This window comes from Spermophilus citellus (genome assembly GCF_964194105.1).
Source record: "Spermophilus citellus genome assembly, chromosome: 17".
NCBI lineage: Eukaryota > Metazoa > Chordata > Mammalia > Rodentia > Sciuridae > Spermophilus > Spermophilus citellus.
In genome coordinates, this window is record NC_138199.1 from 76,511,741 (window position 1) to 76,530,363 (window position 18,623).

General features: G+C 58.8%; 1 protein-coding gene across 1 annotated transcript; it reads left to right on the forward strand.

Moving 5' to 3' along the window:
* Positions 1-1,066: 1,066 nt before the first annotated feature.
* CARD14 (caspase recruitment domain family member 14) lies at positions 1,067-18,258 on the forward strand. The gene is given in 19 exon segments (XM_081271722.1): positions 1,067-1,201; positions 3,493-3,722; positions 5,535-5,672; positions 6,217-6,542; positions 8,421-8,588; positions 9,375-9,494; positions 9,999-10,124; positions 10,557-10,706; positions 11,662-11,781; positions 13,718-13,756; positions 13,758-13,861; positions 14,020-14,114; positions 15,526-15,542; positions 15,544-15,587; positions 15,829-15,983; positions 15,986-16,011; positions 16,013-16,021; positions 17,553-17,679; positions 17,955-18,258. Coding segments are annotated over 18 exon segments (2,217 nt in total). The 5' UTR covers positions 1,067-1,201; positions 3,493-3,511; the 3' UTR covers positions 18,197-18,258.
* Positions 18,259-18,623: the final 365 nt, after the last annotated feature.

Sequence of the window (18,623 nt, forward strand, 5' to 3'; positions counted from 1 at the left end):
ACCTCAACCCAGAATGAGTGGGGGGGTCTTGACAAATGTCACAGAAATGAATTTAAGGACACATCAGCTGGAGGCATAGCAGAGATATGTTGGGAAAGCAGAGACACCTTGGAGAGAGAATGTGGGCCGTCTACCGAGTAAGGGACATTCCAGGTTCTCAGGCTCTTCTCTTAAAGGAAACTTGGCGAGGTGAGCATGGGAAGGCATGTGACAATGACATGAGTCTGGTGCTCCAGATGGTTGGTTGAGGGTCCTCAGGGTGACGGTGTCTCCATGGTCTGGCCAGTAAACAACATCAGAAGGTACCCTGGATTATGTTTTTTTAAATAGTGTCTCTCTCTTGCTTAACCTGATTTATTAAGTTGGCTAATTAACACGGCACAAGGTCATTTTCTTACATAAGTGAACTTACAGTAACTGAGGTTGGGAGTGAAGATTTATAGATTTCCCATAAACCTGGGCGTGACGGCCTGAGGGACAACTGGCTTGGGGACTGAGGTGGAGGAGCCACAGCACGGCTTTCAGGTTCAGCTATACCTCCTGACTTCCTTTTATCTCTGTTCCTGCCACCTTCCTGTTCTTTTCTACTCTGCCCCACTTCCCACTGCCTCATCCCTGGCCTCTTCCTGGGCCTGGGCCCCACCGCCTCCCTTCCAGCACTTTTCCTGTCTGCACAGGAAGGCTTGAGGGAGGTGTTAGCGGGAACTGGCCCCAGGCAGGCCTTTTGACACTGGTCAGGGCTGTGGCCTTCCATCCTCCTTAGCTCCAGGGTTCAAAGCTCAGACTCACTCTGGAAGTCTGCTTCCGCCTACCCAGTGGCTGAGGAGGCCATGGCAGGATGCCCCTGTGAGTTCCTGGAGCAGAGTTTACCCTGTGTGAGTGGGGGCTGTGGGGATGGACCCGGGGCTGGTGCCTGCTGGGGGAGAGTTCCGTGACTCAGTGGCACCTGGCACTTTCTTTTTCTCTCCCCACTGTGTTAGTCTTTGGTGCCTGAACTTTGACTTTTGGAGCAGGTCATGTGGTTCAACAGAGCTGTCACAGTGTCATCTGGCACTGTTTGGTTTCAGGCTCTTCCTGCCCAGCCCTATCCCCTTGGCAGCCAGCAGCAGCACGCCTGGCCCAGGGCTTGAGGACCGTGGCTGCAGGGACAGACCCCATCCCACCACCTGGAGTGCGTGCAGAAGCAGACCCCAGCCCCTCGGTGAGTACCTGCTGCAGCCCAGGCTTCTGGGATGGGCTGCTGGCTCTTCACAGAGGCAGGACTCCAACATCATTGTCCATTTTCAGTCTGCAAGGGCTGGTGGCCTGATTTCCAGGTGTGCTCAGGGTGCAGGCCTCCCAGTGAGCACTTGGCTACAGCTGGTCCAGCCTGTCGTTCCAAACAAGAGAATCAAACAGTGGGAATCATGGACCTGAGAAATGCTCTCCACTGTGCCCAGAGATGCACCAGGATGGTCAGCACAGCACTGTGCTGGAGGACAGCTGACGCGGTCCAGCCACAGGAGCAGCGCTCAGCCAGCTGTGGTCCCCTGGCATATTGAATCCAGGCTCAGCTTCAAAAGGAACAGAGTGAACACATTTCCAGAGTTCCAGGGCAGAGGCCCGGCTCTGGGGGTCCCAGTGGACTGAACCGGGCTACGCACTCCAAGACGCCAAACCAAGACCTGAGGGTGGCAGAGGCAGGGAAAGAGCTTAAGTCAGGGCAGGTTCACCGGGAGGCCTTGGCCCTGGCTTCAAGGGGCTCAAGGACATTGAGGTTTTATAGGAAGGGACATGAAGGCCAGGGTTGGGTCTGCACAGGTGGGGGTCGCAGAGCTAGCAGACGGGGTGATCTTGGTCAGGACTGTTCGATCATTATTTCGGGATCAGTCATGCAGGGTTTTGTTGTGATAACAAACTTACTGTCATCCCAGCTGCTCGGGAAGCTGAGGCAGAAGGATCACAAGATCAAAGCCAGCCTCAGCAACTTAGTGAGACCCCGTCTAGAAATAAAAGGGGTGGGGATGTGGCTCAGTGGTAGATCACCCATGGGGTCAATTCCTGGCCCCCCTACCCCCACAAAAAAGAAAGTTGCTGTTGGCTGGGAATAGCTTTGCCTCTTGTCAGAAGATATTCTGTGAGACTTGTTCCTGAATCCAAAGTGACTGCAGAAGAGGGTGGCTTAAGAGAACTCAGAAGGGAAAAGACCAAGCCAGAGAGGCAGTCAGAGTCAAATGGGCCTCCGTCATATGGAGCTGCAGTTGTCAGCACCACACGCCTCCAGACTGGGTGCAGCCTGGCTCGCGAGAGGCCCTGGGGACACCCCTAGTGCCACGCTCATAGGCCAAGAAGATAAACCTAAAAACAGGTGGAACGTACCAGTCCATATGTCTGATACTATTACACAAGTTGTTCCTGGAATCAAGGCAAGGCAGGGCAAAGGAGCCAGAGGCAAACTGGGGCGGAGGTGCTGAGTTCCCTACCTTTGCAGGCCCCGGTGAGGAGTCTGTCTTTAGCAAAGGCAGGTTCCAAGTCCCTGTGACATTTCCTTAAGCAGAAGTCTGATGTGCCAAATGTTGGTGTGGAATCTGCACCGTGGGTTCGTGGGCACATCACGGGCAGGACCGGTTTTATATGCTTGAGCCAGTCTGCAGTTTAGAAACGTCCTTATGTTATTTAGGTGGATTAATGGGCTGACCTGAGCCAGTGCAGCGGGGCAGGCAGAGACTCCAGCAGGAACACAGCTGTGAACCCAGCTCACCCACAAAGCCAGGTGCCCAGGGCGTGTTCCTGGGGGTGGGAGGGGGCACGTGACCTCTGGGCCATAGGTTGAGGTCTGCGGGCCACATGGACAGCCAGTCTTCAGGGGCTTGAGCAGGGACTGGTTGGACGCACTTTGTGCAAACAGAGCTGGGGCTTGTGAGGCCAGTGGTGGAGCCGACTGGGCTCCCTCCAGGAACCTGTCTCTCCCGCCATTTGCTCTGCTTCTTCGCCTTTTGAAGCCCGTGCCCCGCCAGCTGCGAGGTGAGGGCGTCGGGGCTTCTTTCTTCGTCTATTTCTGTGGTGCTCTCCTGCCATCTGTATCCCTGCCCTTGCATCTGGAGCTGCTACAACAGGGCCCCTCGCTGGGCTGCTTAAAACAGACCTTTATTCTCTGACAGTCCTGGAGGTCAAAACCTCAGGTCAAAGTGCCGGCAGGGCCCCTGGGAAGAGCCCTCCTGCCCTCTGGCTTCTGGAGCCACCCTTGCGCAGTCCTGGCTTGAGCCCTCTCTGTCTCTGTAGTCACTTGGCCTTTTTATTTTTTATTTTTTGGTGGTGAGGATGGAACCAGGGGTGCTCTACCACTGAGCTGTACCCCCAGCCCTTTTTAATTTTTATTTTGAGACAGGGTCTCCCTAGGTTGGCCTGGAACCTGCCCTCCTCTCTGAGCTGTTCTCTCCCACGATGTGGGCAGCGTCCTCCTGGATCCCTGAAGCCAGTTCTTGGGTTCCAGCCCTCCTGTGCCCCTTCCAGGTTGTGGCAGCACCCAGGCATGGCGGAGCTGTGCCGCACAGACTCCACACTGACGTCCCTGGACGAGGAGACTCTGTGGGAGCTGATGGAGAGCCACCGCTACAAGATCGTGCGCAGCATCTGCCCCAGCCGCCTCACCCCCTACCTGCGCCAGGCCAAGGTGCTGGGCCAGCTGGACGAGGAGGAGGTCCTGCACAGCTCCCGCTTCACCAACAGCGCCATGAGAGTCGGTGAGCCCGGAGGGTGTGCCGCCAACTGGGCCCCAGCACCCCCAGCCCCTGGACTCCAGCTGGGCTCTTCCTGCCCAGCCAGAGCCACACACCTGGCCCCTAGCCGTGAAGCCCCTCCAGCAGGGCCCACAGCAGGGCTGTGGAGCACACCAGGGGGATGGGAGTTGCAGACTTTGGGAACACTGTTAATCCCCTAGGGCCACCCGACCCTGAACACAATGATTTAAAACACAGCAATGGGGCTGGGTGCAGTGGTGCACACCCATAAACCCAGCAACTCTGGAGGCTGAGGCAGGAGGATCCCGAGTTCAAGGCCAGCCTGGACAAGTTGGTGAGATCCAGGCTCAAAATAGATCATAAAAAGGACTTGGGGTGTAGCTCAGAGCCATCCCCAGTACCAAAGACTTGGGGTGTAGCTCAGCGCCATCCCCAGTACCAAAGACTTGGGGTGTAGCTCAGCGCCATCCCCAGTACCAAAGACTTGGGGTGTAGCTCAGCGCCATCCCCAGTACCAAAGACTTGGGGTGTAGCTCAGAGCCATCCCCAGTACCAAAGACTTGGGGTGTAGCTCAGCGCCATCCCCAGTACCAAAGACTTGGGGTGTAGCTCAGAGCCATCCCCAGTACCAAAGACTTGGGGTGTAGCTCAGCGCCATCCCCAGTACCAAAGACTTGGGGTGTAGCTCAGCGCCATCCCCAGTACCAAAGACTTGGGGTGTAGCTCAGCGCCATCCCCAGTACCAAAACAAAACAACGGCAACGACACTAACCAGCAACGGGGTGGAGGGTAGCTCAGTGGCAGAGCACATGCCTGAGGTGAGTGAGGCCCAGCACCAGCAGCACCCACAGACGCACACTGGATGATGTGTCTGCTCACGGGCCAGAAGTCCGACATCAGTGCCGCAGGTCGCCCTCCCCCTGGAGGCTCCAGGGAAGGACCCTGCCCGCCTCTTCCATCTTCTGTGACTCCAGGTGTCCCTTGGCTTGTGGTCCCATCCCTCCAGGCTCTGCCTCCCCCTTCAGAGGGGTCTTTCCTCTGTGTCTTGTCTCCTGGGGTCTCTTATGAGAAACTTGTCCCTGGATTTGGGGCTTACCTGCTCTCGTGGGATGGTCTTACCCCAAGATCTCTAACTTAGTTACATTTGCAGACCGTGTGCCCAAAGGGACTCACACACAAAGATCTCAGGTGGACGTATCTGGGGGCCCACTACAGATGTCTTTGGAACCCACTCCAGTGGTCCGACAGGCTGTATTCACGTGTCCCACTGGACATGCTAATGGCTTTACCAGAGAAGATCGTTAGGAGAACTAACGAGTTACCATTGAGGACACACTCTCTGCCTCGCCATAAGATCAGGCAATAAGTGGTAGCTATTAAGACCATGGTGTGTGTGCCTCTTGGTTCATAGGTGAATCCCAGCTATTAATGGAGTTGAGAAATATGAGATCTGGGCCTGGGCTTGGGGGCCCCCAAGGCTCTCTGGGGCCCCCCTGGGTATCACTGGGCACAACCCCAGATGTGTCTGTGCGTGACCTCGCCCTGCAGGCCTAACCCTGGGCAGAGCTCTGGAGTCGCTGTAGCAGCGAGTTTATAAACGTGGACTTTGCCTTGTTAAGCTGAGCGGGGTCAAGTCATCACCAGGTCCTACTCCATGAGCCTCCAGCAGAGAGGGCTCCTGTCTCCCAGGACCTCCACCTCCTCACTGCCCCTCACTGTCCTCTTTGTCAAGGACACTCCCACTCAGCCCTCCCTGGCAGGAAGCCAGTCCTCCCGCCCTGAGCCCTGGTAGCTAAGTGATGGTCTCTCCCCAAGGGCACCTGCTGGACTTGCTGAAGACCCGCGGAAAGAATGGCGCCATCGCCTTCCTGGAGAGCTTGAAGTTCCACAACCCTGATGTCTACACCCTGGTCACGGGGCTGCAGCCCGACGTGGATGCCAGCAACTTCAGCGGTGAGAGCAGGGCCTGTGTGTGGATGGTGGGCACCCCCCACACTGCGTTACAGGACTCCCCCAACTTCCTCTTGATGGAGGCCATGGTCTGTGTCCCTGCACCCCTACTCCATGCACTGGATGGGCAGGAAAAGGACCCTGGACCTTGGGCCCTACAAGGTCCATCCTCACTCACCCAGCACTCTAAGAGCCCTGGGAGAACCTGCATCCCAGAGGGGAGAGGCACAGGCCGGCCTTTCTTGGAGGTCAATGAGACAGCACCTGGGTCCCAGATCTCAGATGGGCTGAGAGGCCCTTTCAGAGGCAGAGGGAGCAGAACCTGTGGCACCCTGGCACACCTGTCTAGGTAAAGGTGGGGCCTGCTTTTATTTAACGCACCCTGCTGTTCATTTAACCATGATACCAAGTGCCTGGAGGCCTGGAAGATTTTACCACACACAGGTTAGGGCTGGGGCCTGCATGGGGGTCGGGATGCAGAGACTGGAGGCTGGAGACGAGGGTCAGGCGAGGTGGCAGCGCCTCACCCCTGCCCTCCACCCCGCAGGCCTCATGGAGACGTCTAAGCTGACTGAGTGTCTGGCGGGGGCCATCGGCAGCCTGCAGGAGGAGCTGGCCCAGGAGAAGGCCCAGAGGGAGGCTGTGCTGCGGCAGTGCCAGAGGTTGCAGGAGCGCCTGGGCCTGGCCGAGGCCCGTGCCGAGGGCCTGTGCCAACTGGAGGCCGACCACAGCCGCATGAAGCGGGAGCTCAGCGCCCACTTCCACGAGGTGCTGAAGCTGAAGGATGAGATGCTAAGCCTCTCGCTACACTACAGCAACGCGCTGCAGGAGAAGGAGCTGGCCACCTCGCGAGGCCGCAGTCTGCAGGAGGAGGTAGCAGGGACAGCCTTCGCTGCGGGTGGTGGGCCCAGCCTGACCCTGCTGCTGCCCACCCTGGGGCCTTTACACGTCAGTCTGCCTGCCTGGAGACCTCTTCCTTGTGCACATCTCCCTGCCCAGACCCTGGACTGAGGCCCCCCGGGAAGTCGATCCCAGCTCTCCCAGGGGCCTCCTGAGGGGCTGTGCTGAGCCCGCACGGCTACGAGCCTGCCCTGCCCTGTAATTCCCCGTGGCCTGGATGGCCTGGTGTGAGCTGCCCACCACAGCATCTGGAGGCAGGTCTGGCTATGCTGGGCTCCAGATTAGAAGACCCACCTTGACCACTGCCCCAGGAGTGCGGTGACATCTCTGTCACTTGCCTTTGTCCTCCACTGGCTCTGGGTTAGGGCAGTGCCTTCAGCTCATTTTCTCTTGGGAGACTGTCCTCTTATTGATTCATATGTGCTCTTTCAATATTGAGGATTATCCTGTGATCTTGGCCTTTATTTTTGCTTTATTTTGTTTTGGTGCTAGAATTCGAACCTAAGCATGTGAAGCACGTGCTCTACCAGGGAGCTACACCAAGCCCCCAGGTGTTTGTTTTAAGTTTTGAATTTTAACTTTTTATTTAGAAATAACTTCAACTTTATTCTTTCTTTTTTTTTTTTTGAGAGAGAGAGAGAGAGAATTTTAATATTTATTTTTTTAGTTTTCGGTGGACACAACATCTTTGTTTGTATGTGGTGCTGAGGATTGAACCCGGGCCGCACGCATGCCAGTCGAGCGCGCTACCGCTTGAGCCACATCCCCAGCCCCAACTTTATTCTTAAAAAAACCCACAGTTAAAATAGTACAGAGAATACCCCATGTTCATAAGGGCCCTCTGTACACACACACCCACACCCCGACTTCAGAGTTATATCTGTGGCCTTTATATATATGTATTTAGTTGTAGATGGGCCAAATATCTTTATTTGTTTATTTTCACGTGGTGCTGGGGACCGAACCCAGGGCCTCAGGCATGTGAGTCAAGCGCTCTACCACTGAGCTACACCCCCAGCCCATACCCGTGGCCCTCTATTCCCAAACATTGAAAAGTGTATTTCCTAAAAACAGGGTGTTTTCTTATGTAACCACACAGCTCTCTTTTCTGTTAATTTGCATCCATGTGGTCCTTCATCCCCTGTGGCCTGACACCCTCACTTACCCACATGGAGTCCCCTGGGGCACTTCTCTCCAGCCAGGGGCAGGCGATGGCTCTGCTTGTCCTGCCTCGCAGCCTCTTCAGTCTGGAACCTCCCACGGCCCTTCTGGGCCTGGGGGACGCATGAGTTTGAAGATCACTGATACTTTCATGGCAGAGTTGGGGTCTGTCTCCTGGTTCCCAGAGAGGGTCCGAGGTTCTGTACCTTTGCTGGGTCCACTGGGTACCGCCTGGAGGCATGCTGCTGGCCACCCGTCAGGGGCTGCTGCCGTTGACCATCTGGTCAGGTGCCGCCCGCTTCCTGCATGACAGAATCGCCATTTCTTCCTCACCCCTGCAACTCACAGGCCATCTGGGGAGGCTCTTGGGGACCAGCAAGTGTCCCCTACTCGCCAGCCTGTCCGAGCCTTGGTGCCCAGGTGGTGGCCTGGGCAACCGCTGGCCTTGGCTCCTGACGGGAGGTGCCTCCCCTCCCCCAACTTGGGCACCCGCTGTTGGCGCAGACTGGGTCCCTCGTCCCAGGGTCTTGGCTGGGGGCGCCCTGCTCCATGCCCTGGGACGGCCCTTCACTTTCTGGCGGGGATCCCTGCGTGTGAACAGCGTCCTGGATGATGAGCTGGAGAAGCCTCCAGGCCCCCGTCCTGGCTGGAAGCTGCTCACCTGGCGTCCTCGCCCTCCTCCCTGGACAGCTGTACCTGGCGAAGCAGGAGCTGCAGCGGGTGCAGATGGTGTCGTCCTGTGAGCGGGAATTTCGAGAGAGGTCCCTGAAGATGGCCGATGACCTGGAGGAGGGCGGTGAGGAGCTGGCCCGCCTGAGGGAGGAGAATGAGAAACTGCGCTCGCTGACGTTCAGCCTGGTAGGCTCCGTTCTCTCCACAGGTCAGCTGCTCCCCTGGGCACTAGCTGGGGGTGTCCACATGTGTGTGCGTGCTGGGGGTGGACCCAGGCCTGGCACACACTGGACAAGGGCTGTGCCCCAGCCACACAGCCCTCCGCCACCTTCTCTCCGCTTCCCTCCTCTTCCCACAAAAGAGGGGTTAAGGAACCAGGCTCAGTGGCACACCCCTGAAATCACAGCAGCTCAGGAGGCACAGGTTTAAAGCCAGCCTCAGCAACTTAGCAAGATCCTACACAACCCAGTGAGACCCTGACTCTAAATAAAAATCTAAAAAGGGCTGGGGATGTGGCTCCGTGGTTGAGTGCCCTCAGTTCAATCCCTGGTATCAAAAAAAGCAGATATTTAGTGAGAAATGCCCTCTATAAACACCACTGGCCACCTGGCACACCATCATGCAGCCTGGCATGTGCCATGGTTCTGGGCTCCCTTCTGGAAGGTGCTGAGTCCACCCTTTGGCTCATCCCTCCTTCAAGCTCAGTGTGTGAAGGAGAAGGTCAAGGGACTTAAAGAAGTTGTCCTTCAGATGTCCCCAGCTTCCCTGACCCTCTGACTCGTTGACCACGCAGCATTAGAACTGAAACGTCTTTTCCCAAATGTGACTGGGGCCTTCCCGTGGCTTCTTCCAGCCTGGTGGTCAGTAGTGGGGTGACCCCCCACACAACCCTGGCCTTGAGGGCTCCTGCACCGGGGGGGCCTTTTCCCCAGCCGGGGGCCCCTGGGGAGCTCAGGCCTCTCTGTCCACCAGGCAGAGAAGGACATTCTGGAGCAGAACCTGGACGAGGCCCTGGAGAGCAAGCAGGAGCTGGTGGACCGCATCCACTCGCTGCGGGAGCGGGCGGTGGCCGCGGAGAGGCAGCGGAAAGAGGTGAGCAGCAGCAGCCCCCCTGGGATCCGGTGACCCCATGTCTGCAGGCTGCATCCGTGGGAAGACGGGCTCCTCGTCCTTGCTGGGCCGTCGGGTTTGCTTACCCAGTTTGATGGCACATTCTATCCGATGCTTGGTCAGAGCCAGGTCAAGCCCAGGCTACGGCCAGGCAGAGTCACTGAAGTCCAGGGTGATTTCTAGGGCTTGGGGAGGCCAGAGTGACAGCCAGGGATTTAATGGAGGGGAGAAGAGGAAGAAAGGAGCCGTGGGAGGGGATGAGGCAGGGTGGGGGAAATTGTGACATCAAGCTAAACACCACCTGCGTGCAGTGCTTGCTATGCCTGAGCTCAGGACGGCTCCTGTCACACCCCTAACCCCGCCCTGCAGAAACCAGCAGGAGTCCACTCTCCTCCCTCTGGAACCACCTGCCCCCTCGCTCCCCACCCCTCCCCCACCCAGGCCCTCAGAGCCACTGACCTCCAGGGCCCTGCCCCCTCTGTCCAGTACTGGGAGGAGAAAGAGCAGACCCTGCTCCAGTTCCGGAAGACACAGATGGACTGTGAGCTGTACAGGGAGAAGATGAACACGCTGCAGGGCCAGGTGGTCGAGCTGCAGAAGGAGCGTGACCAGGTACCCGGGAGCCGGGCCAGGGCCAGGAGGACACACATGCCACCCTCACTCCTCGCTGGTCCAGCCTGGGAGCCCGTGCCACCTCTGCTGCCTCACACTTGTGTCTGGGTGAGGCTGAGGCTCTGCCTGTCCTGGATGGAGGCTGGTTCCAGACTTCAAGGTCCCTTTCCTTGGTCTACCCGAGGTCTCTTAACTCCCCCACCTCCACTACACACCCTGCCTTCGTTCCCGGCACAAGACATTAAGAAAGTCCACCCCAGATGGTGGCTTTTATTAAAACCACATGTGCATACACGGAGTGAAGGGGACGGTGTGTGAGTCTCCTCACTGGGAGAGTTCCCGGGAAATGCCCACCTGCAGTGGTGCTTTCTCCAGCTGAGGCCCCCTCGACTTGATGGCCCAGCCTCCTGACTGTCCTGTCATGGCCCACAGGCGTACTCTGCAAGGGACAGAGCCCAGCTGGCGATTTCTCAGAGCCTGACGGAGAAGGACTCCCTCCGCAGAAGAGTGTTCGAGCTGACCGCTGAGGTCTGCGAGCTGCGCACCCAGCTCTGCAAGCTACAGGCAGAGCCCACAGCAGGGGTGAGTGCTCTGTGGCCAGCACCAGGCTCAGGGCTGTTTCAAGGAGGCGGCAGGAAGGGGGCTGGAGAGGAGGAGCTGAGCCCAGGCTGGGCCACAGCAGTCCTGGCAGGTAGGCTGTCCAGCTGTCCCTCTGCCTGCCGGCCAGTTCCCACAGGAGGTGGGGCTTTGATGTCTTGACGAAGCACATAGGCACACCCAGCCTCTGCCACATCTCCTTTTCTGAAAATACCAGCCTGTTACAGACAGGGAGGGTTAGCAGAGGTCCGGGGCCTGGTGGAGAGCGGCTCCATGGGCAGCCGTGCATAGATGACGCTTTCCAAAATGTCAGAGTCGTGTCCAAGAGCGAGTAGCACAGGGAGCTCTGGTCCCAGAGATCAGAGCCCTCTGGTCCTGGTCCACAGGCAGCGCTGCCCAGGCACCCCGGGTCTGGGGACTCAGCAGAGGTGAGTGGGGGGGCAGTGGCTCTTCCTCCTCACCCCAACAGCGTTAGACACACAGACACGTAAAGGGACAGCCACCAAGAAGCAAACCATGCTCCTTGTGGGTGTGGAGCTCGGTCCCTTCAGCGCTCTCTTTTTCTTTTTCTCCTCTGCTCTTGTTTTTCATGGCGTTGGGGACAGAACCCAGGGCCCTGGGCTCGCTAGGCGGAGTGCTCTGTCACTGAGCTGTCCCCCAGGCGCCCTGTTTTCTATGCAGAATACAATTGTGTTAAGTATCTATATCGCGCGTCTTTACTCGCGCCTTCTCTAAGACGCCACCTCTCCAGTGCTGCTGGTCTCCTTGGTGGCTGGCTCCTGCGCGCTGGGGTCCCCTGCTCCGAGGACAGGGGTTGTTCTTCCTGGAAGCCTATGAAAAGACACTGCAGGGCAGTGACCCACTGGAAAGCCCTGGGCACCCCAGGTAGCTTTCCTGAATTAAGGACCCCTCTGGCCCCAAGCAGGAAGTGGAGGCCCAGGAGGCCCGGGAGGCCAGGGAGGCCAGGGAGCCCTGCCCGCGGGGGAAGCAGCGGCTGGTGCGGATGCATGCGGTGTGCCCAGGGGTGGACAGCAGCTGCAGCCTCCTCAGCTCCACCGAGGTAAGCAGCTCTCCTGCCGCCCAGCTCCTCTGCCATGCACAGCCCCGCCACCCTCCATCTGGACCACAGGCATCTCCACCCCCTTGTCCCGGTGGGGAGAGGTCAATACCACTGGGAGAGTCCAGTCAGTGAGAACCAATTCCCTGGCAGCTCTTGAGGCCAGAAATCTAGAATCAAAGGGTGTCAGCAGGGCCACACTCCGATAGCTCTTCAAGCTCCGGGTGGCTCCTGGCCTCCTCAGCTGGTGACCACATCACTCAGGTTCTGCCTTCATCTTCCTGCGATGAGCCCTGTGGTGCCTCTGGGCCCAAGTTTCCTCCTTTGAGAACATGTGTTAGTCAGCTTTCTAATGCCGACACAAAATGACTGAGGTCATCCACTTAACGGAAGGAGGTTTATTTTGGCTCGGTTCCAGAGGTTTGGCCGTGGCTGCCTGGCTCTGTTGTGGCTGTGGTGCGAGGCAGCAGGGGCCTGTGATGGAGCAGAGCCCTTACCTCACTGTGGCAGGAAGCAGAGAGGGAGAGGGGTGGGTCCCAGCACCCCCTCTGAGGGCCACCCCCAACAACCTAACTTCCTCCCTCAGGCCCCACTTCCTGGAGGCTCCATGTCTCCGGCAGCAGCACAGGCTGGGCCAGGCCCCTGGGCACACTCCAGGCAGGGAGGCCCAGGCAGGGAGGCCCAGGCAGGGAGGCCCAGGCTGGGGGAGTCAGGGCCCCTCTGGTCCATTCTGACTCCATCGGGCTCCATTTCACACAAAGATCCTAGTCCCAAAGGCACATCTCAGGTCACCAGTGGACGTGAACTTGGGGGTGCAGCTCTGTTGGGCACAGAGGGCTCCCGGGTGGTCTGACCCACTCCAGTCTCTGGAACCTTGAGTCCCCCGCACCTACTCACATCCTCTGGCAAAGCCAAGAGGTGGTCTCACCCTAGAGGGCATGTGGGTCCAGCATGCCCAGGGTGAGGCAGAGGCACCCCTGCTAAGGGCTACCATTAGCTGGGAGAGAGGACCGGAGGCAGGCTAGCGCACTGGGCCACTGCCCCAGCTGGCCTTGGTGTCTCCTTCCTGCATGACAGCCTCCCCACACTGTCCTGCATCCCACAGGGCAACCTGCTCAGGCCCACCTGCTGGCCAACCTCTTGGACAGTTGTGGAGAGCCAGGCGACCTCCCCAGAACCCTGACACAAGAGCAGGGGCCACTCCGAGTTCCACCAGGACCCCACGCTGGGCAGGAGCGGCTTCCGCCCTGTGCCCTCACTGCCCCAGGTGTAGCACATTCCTCCTGGCCGCCGTGGTAGGGACTGGGAAGCAAAGGGGCCTCAGCAGCTCCAAACTGGCTCCCTCCCTCCTGCACCTATGATGTCCCAGGAACCCACTCGTGGCTCCCTCTGGGCCTCTCCAGGGCCTTAGCTGCAATGTGCCACAGCCCCATACCTGCCCACCTGGCTCCTCTGTCACTTCCTCCAGGAAGGCACCAGGGCTTCCCCACCCATGTTGCCCACACCCTGCTGTGGCACACCCCACTCCCTGGTGTGCATTTGCCTATGGATCCCCTACCCCAGGAAGAACACCTGTCCTCAGGGGTACATGGACACTAGCACAGGGCTCAGCACACAGTAGGTGCTCAGGGAATTCTCAGACAGTAAATTCAGAGCAACTCTGTACTCCTGGGGTCCTCGTCAGACCCTGCTCTGAAAGCAGCCTCCCTCCAGGAGGCCCAGCTCCTCCCTCACCAGCAGGAACTGCGCCTCTTCGGGCCTTGGTTGCTTTCTGTACCAGATGGAACAGGATGCCCACCCAGCAGGATCCTGAGAGCCCAGTGATACTAAACACAAAACAGCTGCAGAGATCCTGGTTCCATGGCCGGGACCTTGATGTGCTCTCCCTTCCCTCCCGCGCCCCCTCTCGGTGATGCCACCCTCCACCGCCCTCCTCCAGTCCCAGCTCTGGTGGGACCTGAGCGCCAAGTCCAGCCGGGGAACCCATGGACAGCTTCCGCTCCAGCAGCCCTGTGCCTCCCAGCCAGCAGTCCCTGTATAAGCGGGTGACAGAGGACTTCCGGGAAGACCCCGAGTCTTTAAGGTAGAGTGGGATGCAACCGTGAGGTCCAGCTCACGGGGGACACTGAGCTAGCCCCTGGACCATCTGGGCATGGACACAGCTGCTTGGGAAGGAACTGGAGCCTCCAGGCCCCTGTAGTAGTGGGCAACATGACCTGAGCAGCTCCTTGTACTTCACAGAAGCTTCCCGGGAATCCTGGAGGTAGACCTAGGAGCCCCTCCAGGAGCCAAGGGGGATGACACAGACCTGGACTACGAGATTCTGGACAGGGCAGGTGAGTGTGATCACCCCCAGACCGCTGCAGTGTCCACCCCTCCCGGGCTGCTGGCCAAGCTGCAGGGCCACACGTGAGACCGCCTGAGGACTGGCAGGTAGGGGTGAGCTTGACCTCAGCTCACCCCTTGTCCAGACTGACCGCCTGGCCACTCAGGCCAAAGCCCAGCTGCTCTCTGCTCAGTGGGGTCTCTGTCTCTGTGCCTCACATAGAGTCCAGGGGAGTTATTCATAGCCATGTCCAGCTTAGCGTGTGTGTCCCCCACTGCTCTACTCTGGACCACTGGGCCTCCCAGGCTGTCAGGAGGCGACTAACAGGCTTAGGTGCCCAGCTGCTCCTGGCGGGGCACACCACAGGCTGTGGTCCACCTGCTAGGAGCATCCCCCCTCTTGGGTGTTGGTCTCTGATTCTCCTGGGGCTTATTCTGTCTGTGATTGGACTGCTCCCTTCTCCCTCCCAGGTGCATGAGCCCCTTGAGAATACTGGCTCCCTGCACAGTAGGTGCTTAGCTCCCATCTGCAGATCACCCTGTAGCCACCAGGGGGCGCAAGTGCCCCGCACTGTTTCTGCACAGGTGGCCTTGTGGTTCTGTGGGTGCCAGTGACCAGAAACCTTAACCTTGCAGGCTCAGACATGTTTTTGTTTGTACCAGTGGCAAACTTAGCCCACCCAAGGCAAGCAGCTGGCTGTGAGATCATGACCTGGAAGTGCTTGGTCCTCTTTGCTTCTGTCGGGCAGGATTCTGCCTGGTGCCTCAGTTTTAAACACTGTAGTGGCATTGACCCCCAATACATCCAGAGTACGTACGATGGATTTAACTGGGATTTTTAAGCACAATCACAAATGGATGTTTGCCTTGAGCTGAGCACAGGTTCCTACAGCAGACAGCCGTTAGGATTCCGCTGGTGCTCGCCGCCCATTTGCAGGGTGAGAAGCACAGGCTCAAAGCTCCAGGGCACCTGCCTCCTGCTCACGGGGCTGCAAAGTCAAAGGCCAGGGCCTGGGAGCCAGGGGAGCATCTAGTCCTTGACCTGCCGCGGTCTGCAGAAATGCCCCTGTGGAGAGGCAGGCCCAGCCAAAGTCGTGCTGGATTGGGTTTCTAAGTGAAATCAGAAATCCAGGTTCTGGGAGAAACATCCCCGTGTCCAGAGATGTCGGCCACTCATGCAGGTCTCCCGAGACACAGCTGTCAGTGCTCCCTCTGGTTTTAGGAAAGGTGAGATCAGGTGCTAAGCACAGAGGAAGAGGAGGGAGGAAAAGACCTTCTAGTGTCCAGCAAAGGGAGGGACCAGGAGGGGGTGCCGAACCAGCGGGGTCGGGGTGGGGGTGGGGTGCCGGGACTGCACAGGTCAGTGGGGTCAGCAGTGGGGACCTCTGAATTGTGACCGCTAAGCTCCCACTTTCCTCCCAGACCTCCCCCAGCCTGAAGGGCAGCCCGCTGCTGTCCTCCAGGAGCCTGGACAGCCCTGAGAGGTGAGCTGGTGCCTGGGGAACCAGAGCTGGGGGCTGAGAGAGCCCAGCGTGACCACCATGTCCTCTCACCACAGGGAGGGCACAGCCTTTCCAAGGAGACAGGCTTCACCCTTTCCAAGGCTCACTGAGGGTGGAGGAGGAGAATTCCAGATACCAGGGTGGGGCGTGGGGGTGCCATGCGGAAACAGCCTTGGCTGCCCTGTCCTGGGCAGCACCTGAGCTCGGCTTCTGCCCACTGCAGCAGCGCCCCTGTGCGGCGGAGGCCAGCCCGCAAGATCCTGAGCCAGGTGACGGTGCTGGCCTTCCAGGGACGTGCCCTGCTGGAGCAGATCCGTGTCATTGGCGGAAACCTCACGGGCATCTTCATTCACCGGGTCACTCCAGGCTCAGCGGCAGATGGATGGCCTTGCGCCCGGGCACCCAGAATCGTGAAGGTGAGAGCGGGCGAGGCCCCACGCCCGCCAGCCTCCTCGCAGTCAGAGCGGGGAGGGTGCGATGTGAGTGGATTCGCAGCCCCACCAGGCTGGCGTGAGGTGTGCCCTCATCTCTAGGGGAGGTGGGGGAGGATGGAGGCCAAGCTTCTCGGAGCCTGGCCTCTGGGAAACTGGAGCTCGGAAGCTGGGACTTTCCAGGACAGGTGAGAAGGCTACTGGGGTGGTTCTGAACAGGGTCTTTAATTTCCCCCCTCAGTGCTGGGCATTGAACCCAGGGCCTTGTGCGCTGGCAAGCCCTCCACCGCTGAGCTGTGCCCCGGCCCGGACCAGGAACTTTTTTTTTGGTGGGGGTGGGGGGTACTGGGATTGAACCCCTGGTGCTTAACCACTGAGCCACATCCCAACCCTCTTTTATATTTTAGAGACAAGACCTCACTAAGTTGCTGAGGCTTGTGATCCTCAGCAATTTTTTTTTATTGTAAAATGTGCAAACCAGAAGAGAACATAAATGTACTGATAGAGTACATAGGGCAGGGAGGGTGACTGTGACGTGACCTCAAAAGCAGAATTATTAAACTTCAAGTATTAAAAAAATACCAAGAAACATGCAAAGCAGGCTTTCCCCTTGCCCAAGGCTCACCGTGGGCCAGGAGGAGACAGGGGCTGGTGAGGGCCCAGAGAAGGGCCAGGCAGGGTGGGCCGGTGCCCTGGCAGAAGTGTCTTTTGAGCCTCTTGCCACAGGCCGCCCACAGTGAAGCTGTCCTTAGCTTGGACAGTCACCTGTCTCCTAGCAGGAGGCCATTAGGTATCCCTCACTCCACCCCGGCAGAAGGCCCCCGTGACATCCCTGCAGTCCCAGGAGTCCCAGCCACCAGCTGGGTGGTAAAGCAGCAGAGTCCCTCTGTGGTACTGGAGATACTCCTGGTGTCCTTGGGGCCAGCTCAGTCCTCATGGCCTAAGACATGGCTTAATTTTTATCTCATAGCAAAAATGCACATTCTCCTAAACTCAACCCAAGAGCAAAGTGGAGGCCCTCTTGGGGGTATTCACAGGTGGGGAAGGTGGGGTTGCCCTCCCACTGAGAGGTCAGCACCAGGATGCTGCTCCACACCCACAGCCCCCAGGAGAGAGTGGGCCAGCCCCTCCCCTAGTGAGGAGTCTCAAGCCTGACAAGACCAGGTCTGGAACACTCCGGAATGTTCTAGAACAGAAGTCTATTTTCAAGAGAGGAAACTGCGTATCACAAAGATATGTGGTCTTTAGGGGTGAGGGGCCGGGGCTGGGTTGGTGGGTGGCCCCCAGGGCCCAGGAATGTGCTCGGTGCAGTCCACACAACTTCCAGGCCCACCTCCCTGTCCTGCTGCACAGCCTGCCACGAGGCTCCAGTGCTGTGGCCGCGTCTGGGCAAGGTGCCTGGACAGCTGAGGAGGGTGGCACCATGGCTGCCCCAAGCCCCTGCCCAGCTTCTCTGAACTCAGAATGTGACTACAGAGTCCTGGTCCAAGATGCTAACCCTGGCACTGCCCCTCAGGTGGATCACGAGGCCACAGAGCCCTCCTTCAAGGCCACCCTGGAGAACACAACCCTGGAGCAGGCCTTGGGGCTCCTCCGGAGGGTGGACGGCTTCTGCTGCCTGTCTGTGAAGGTCAACACTGAGGGTAGGGGTGCCGCCCCTCACTCCTGCTCAGCCACCCAGCCTCCTCCCCATCCTTGGCCCATAGCTGGGCCACAGCTCAGCACCCAGACTCCCCAGAGCTGCTCAGTCACCTGTGTCCTGAATCCCCAGCGCCTAAGCTGGAAGCCCCCGACCCACTGACTTTACCAATTATCTTCCAAGATACCGGGGGAGGGCCCTTCTTTCTGTCCTACTTTCACATTCTAGAACCTTCCTTGGAACCTGAGCTTATCAGTCCCTCATGTCCCCTTTTATCAGGTTATAAGAAGCTGGTCCAGGACCTGGAGGCCAAAGTGGTGACCTCAGGAGATTCCTTCTACATCCGGGTCAACCTGGCCATGCAGGCGAAGGGGCCGGGGGAGCTGCAGGTGCACTGCAATGAGGTCCTGCACGTCACAGACACCGTGTTCCAGGGCCGCGGCTGCTGGTGCGCCCACCGTGTGAACCCCTACACCATGAGGGACGCAGAGCACGGGGCCATCCCCAACCTCCCACGGTGAGGAGCCGTCAAGCCCACTCATCCCGGAGAGCCCGTGGGATGTTGTCCTCCGCCCCTGCCGCGGAGCCCCTCCTCAGGAGTGGGGGGAGGGATGGACACTCCACAGAAGGGGCCGTGGCCCAGATCACTGCTGGGGTCTCCTGCTGATAGGGGCTCTACCCTGGACCAGAAGGGACCTCAGTCTTCTAGAGCTCTAGCTCCAGCCCTGGCACTATCACACTGGGGCTGGTCACCCTGGTGGGGCCTTCACCCTAGTGACGCCTCACCCCCAGTTGTGAGAGTCAAAAGTGTCCCCACACCTTGCCAAATGTCCCCTGGTTTGCCCAAGACCCAAAGCCCTACCTCCAGGGCCGCCCCTCAGTCCTGGGAAAACTGGGCAGAGCTGCTCACCCTGCCCCGTGAGCACGTCCTAGAGTGACCTGTGGGGA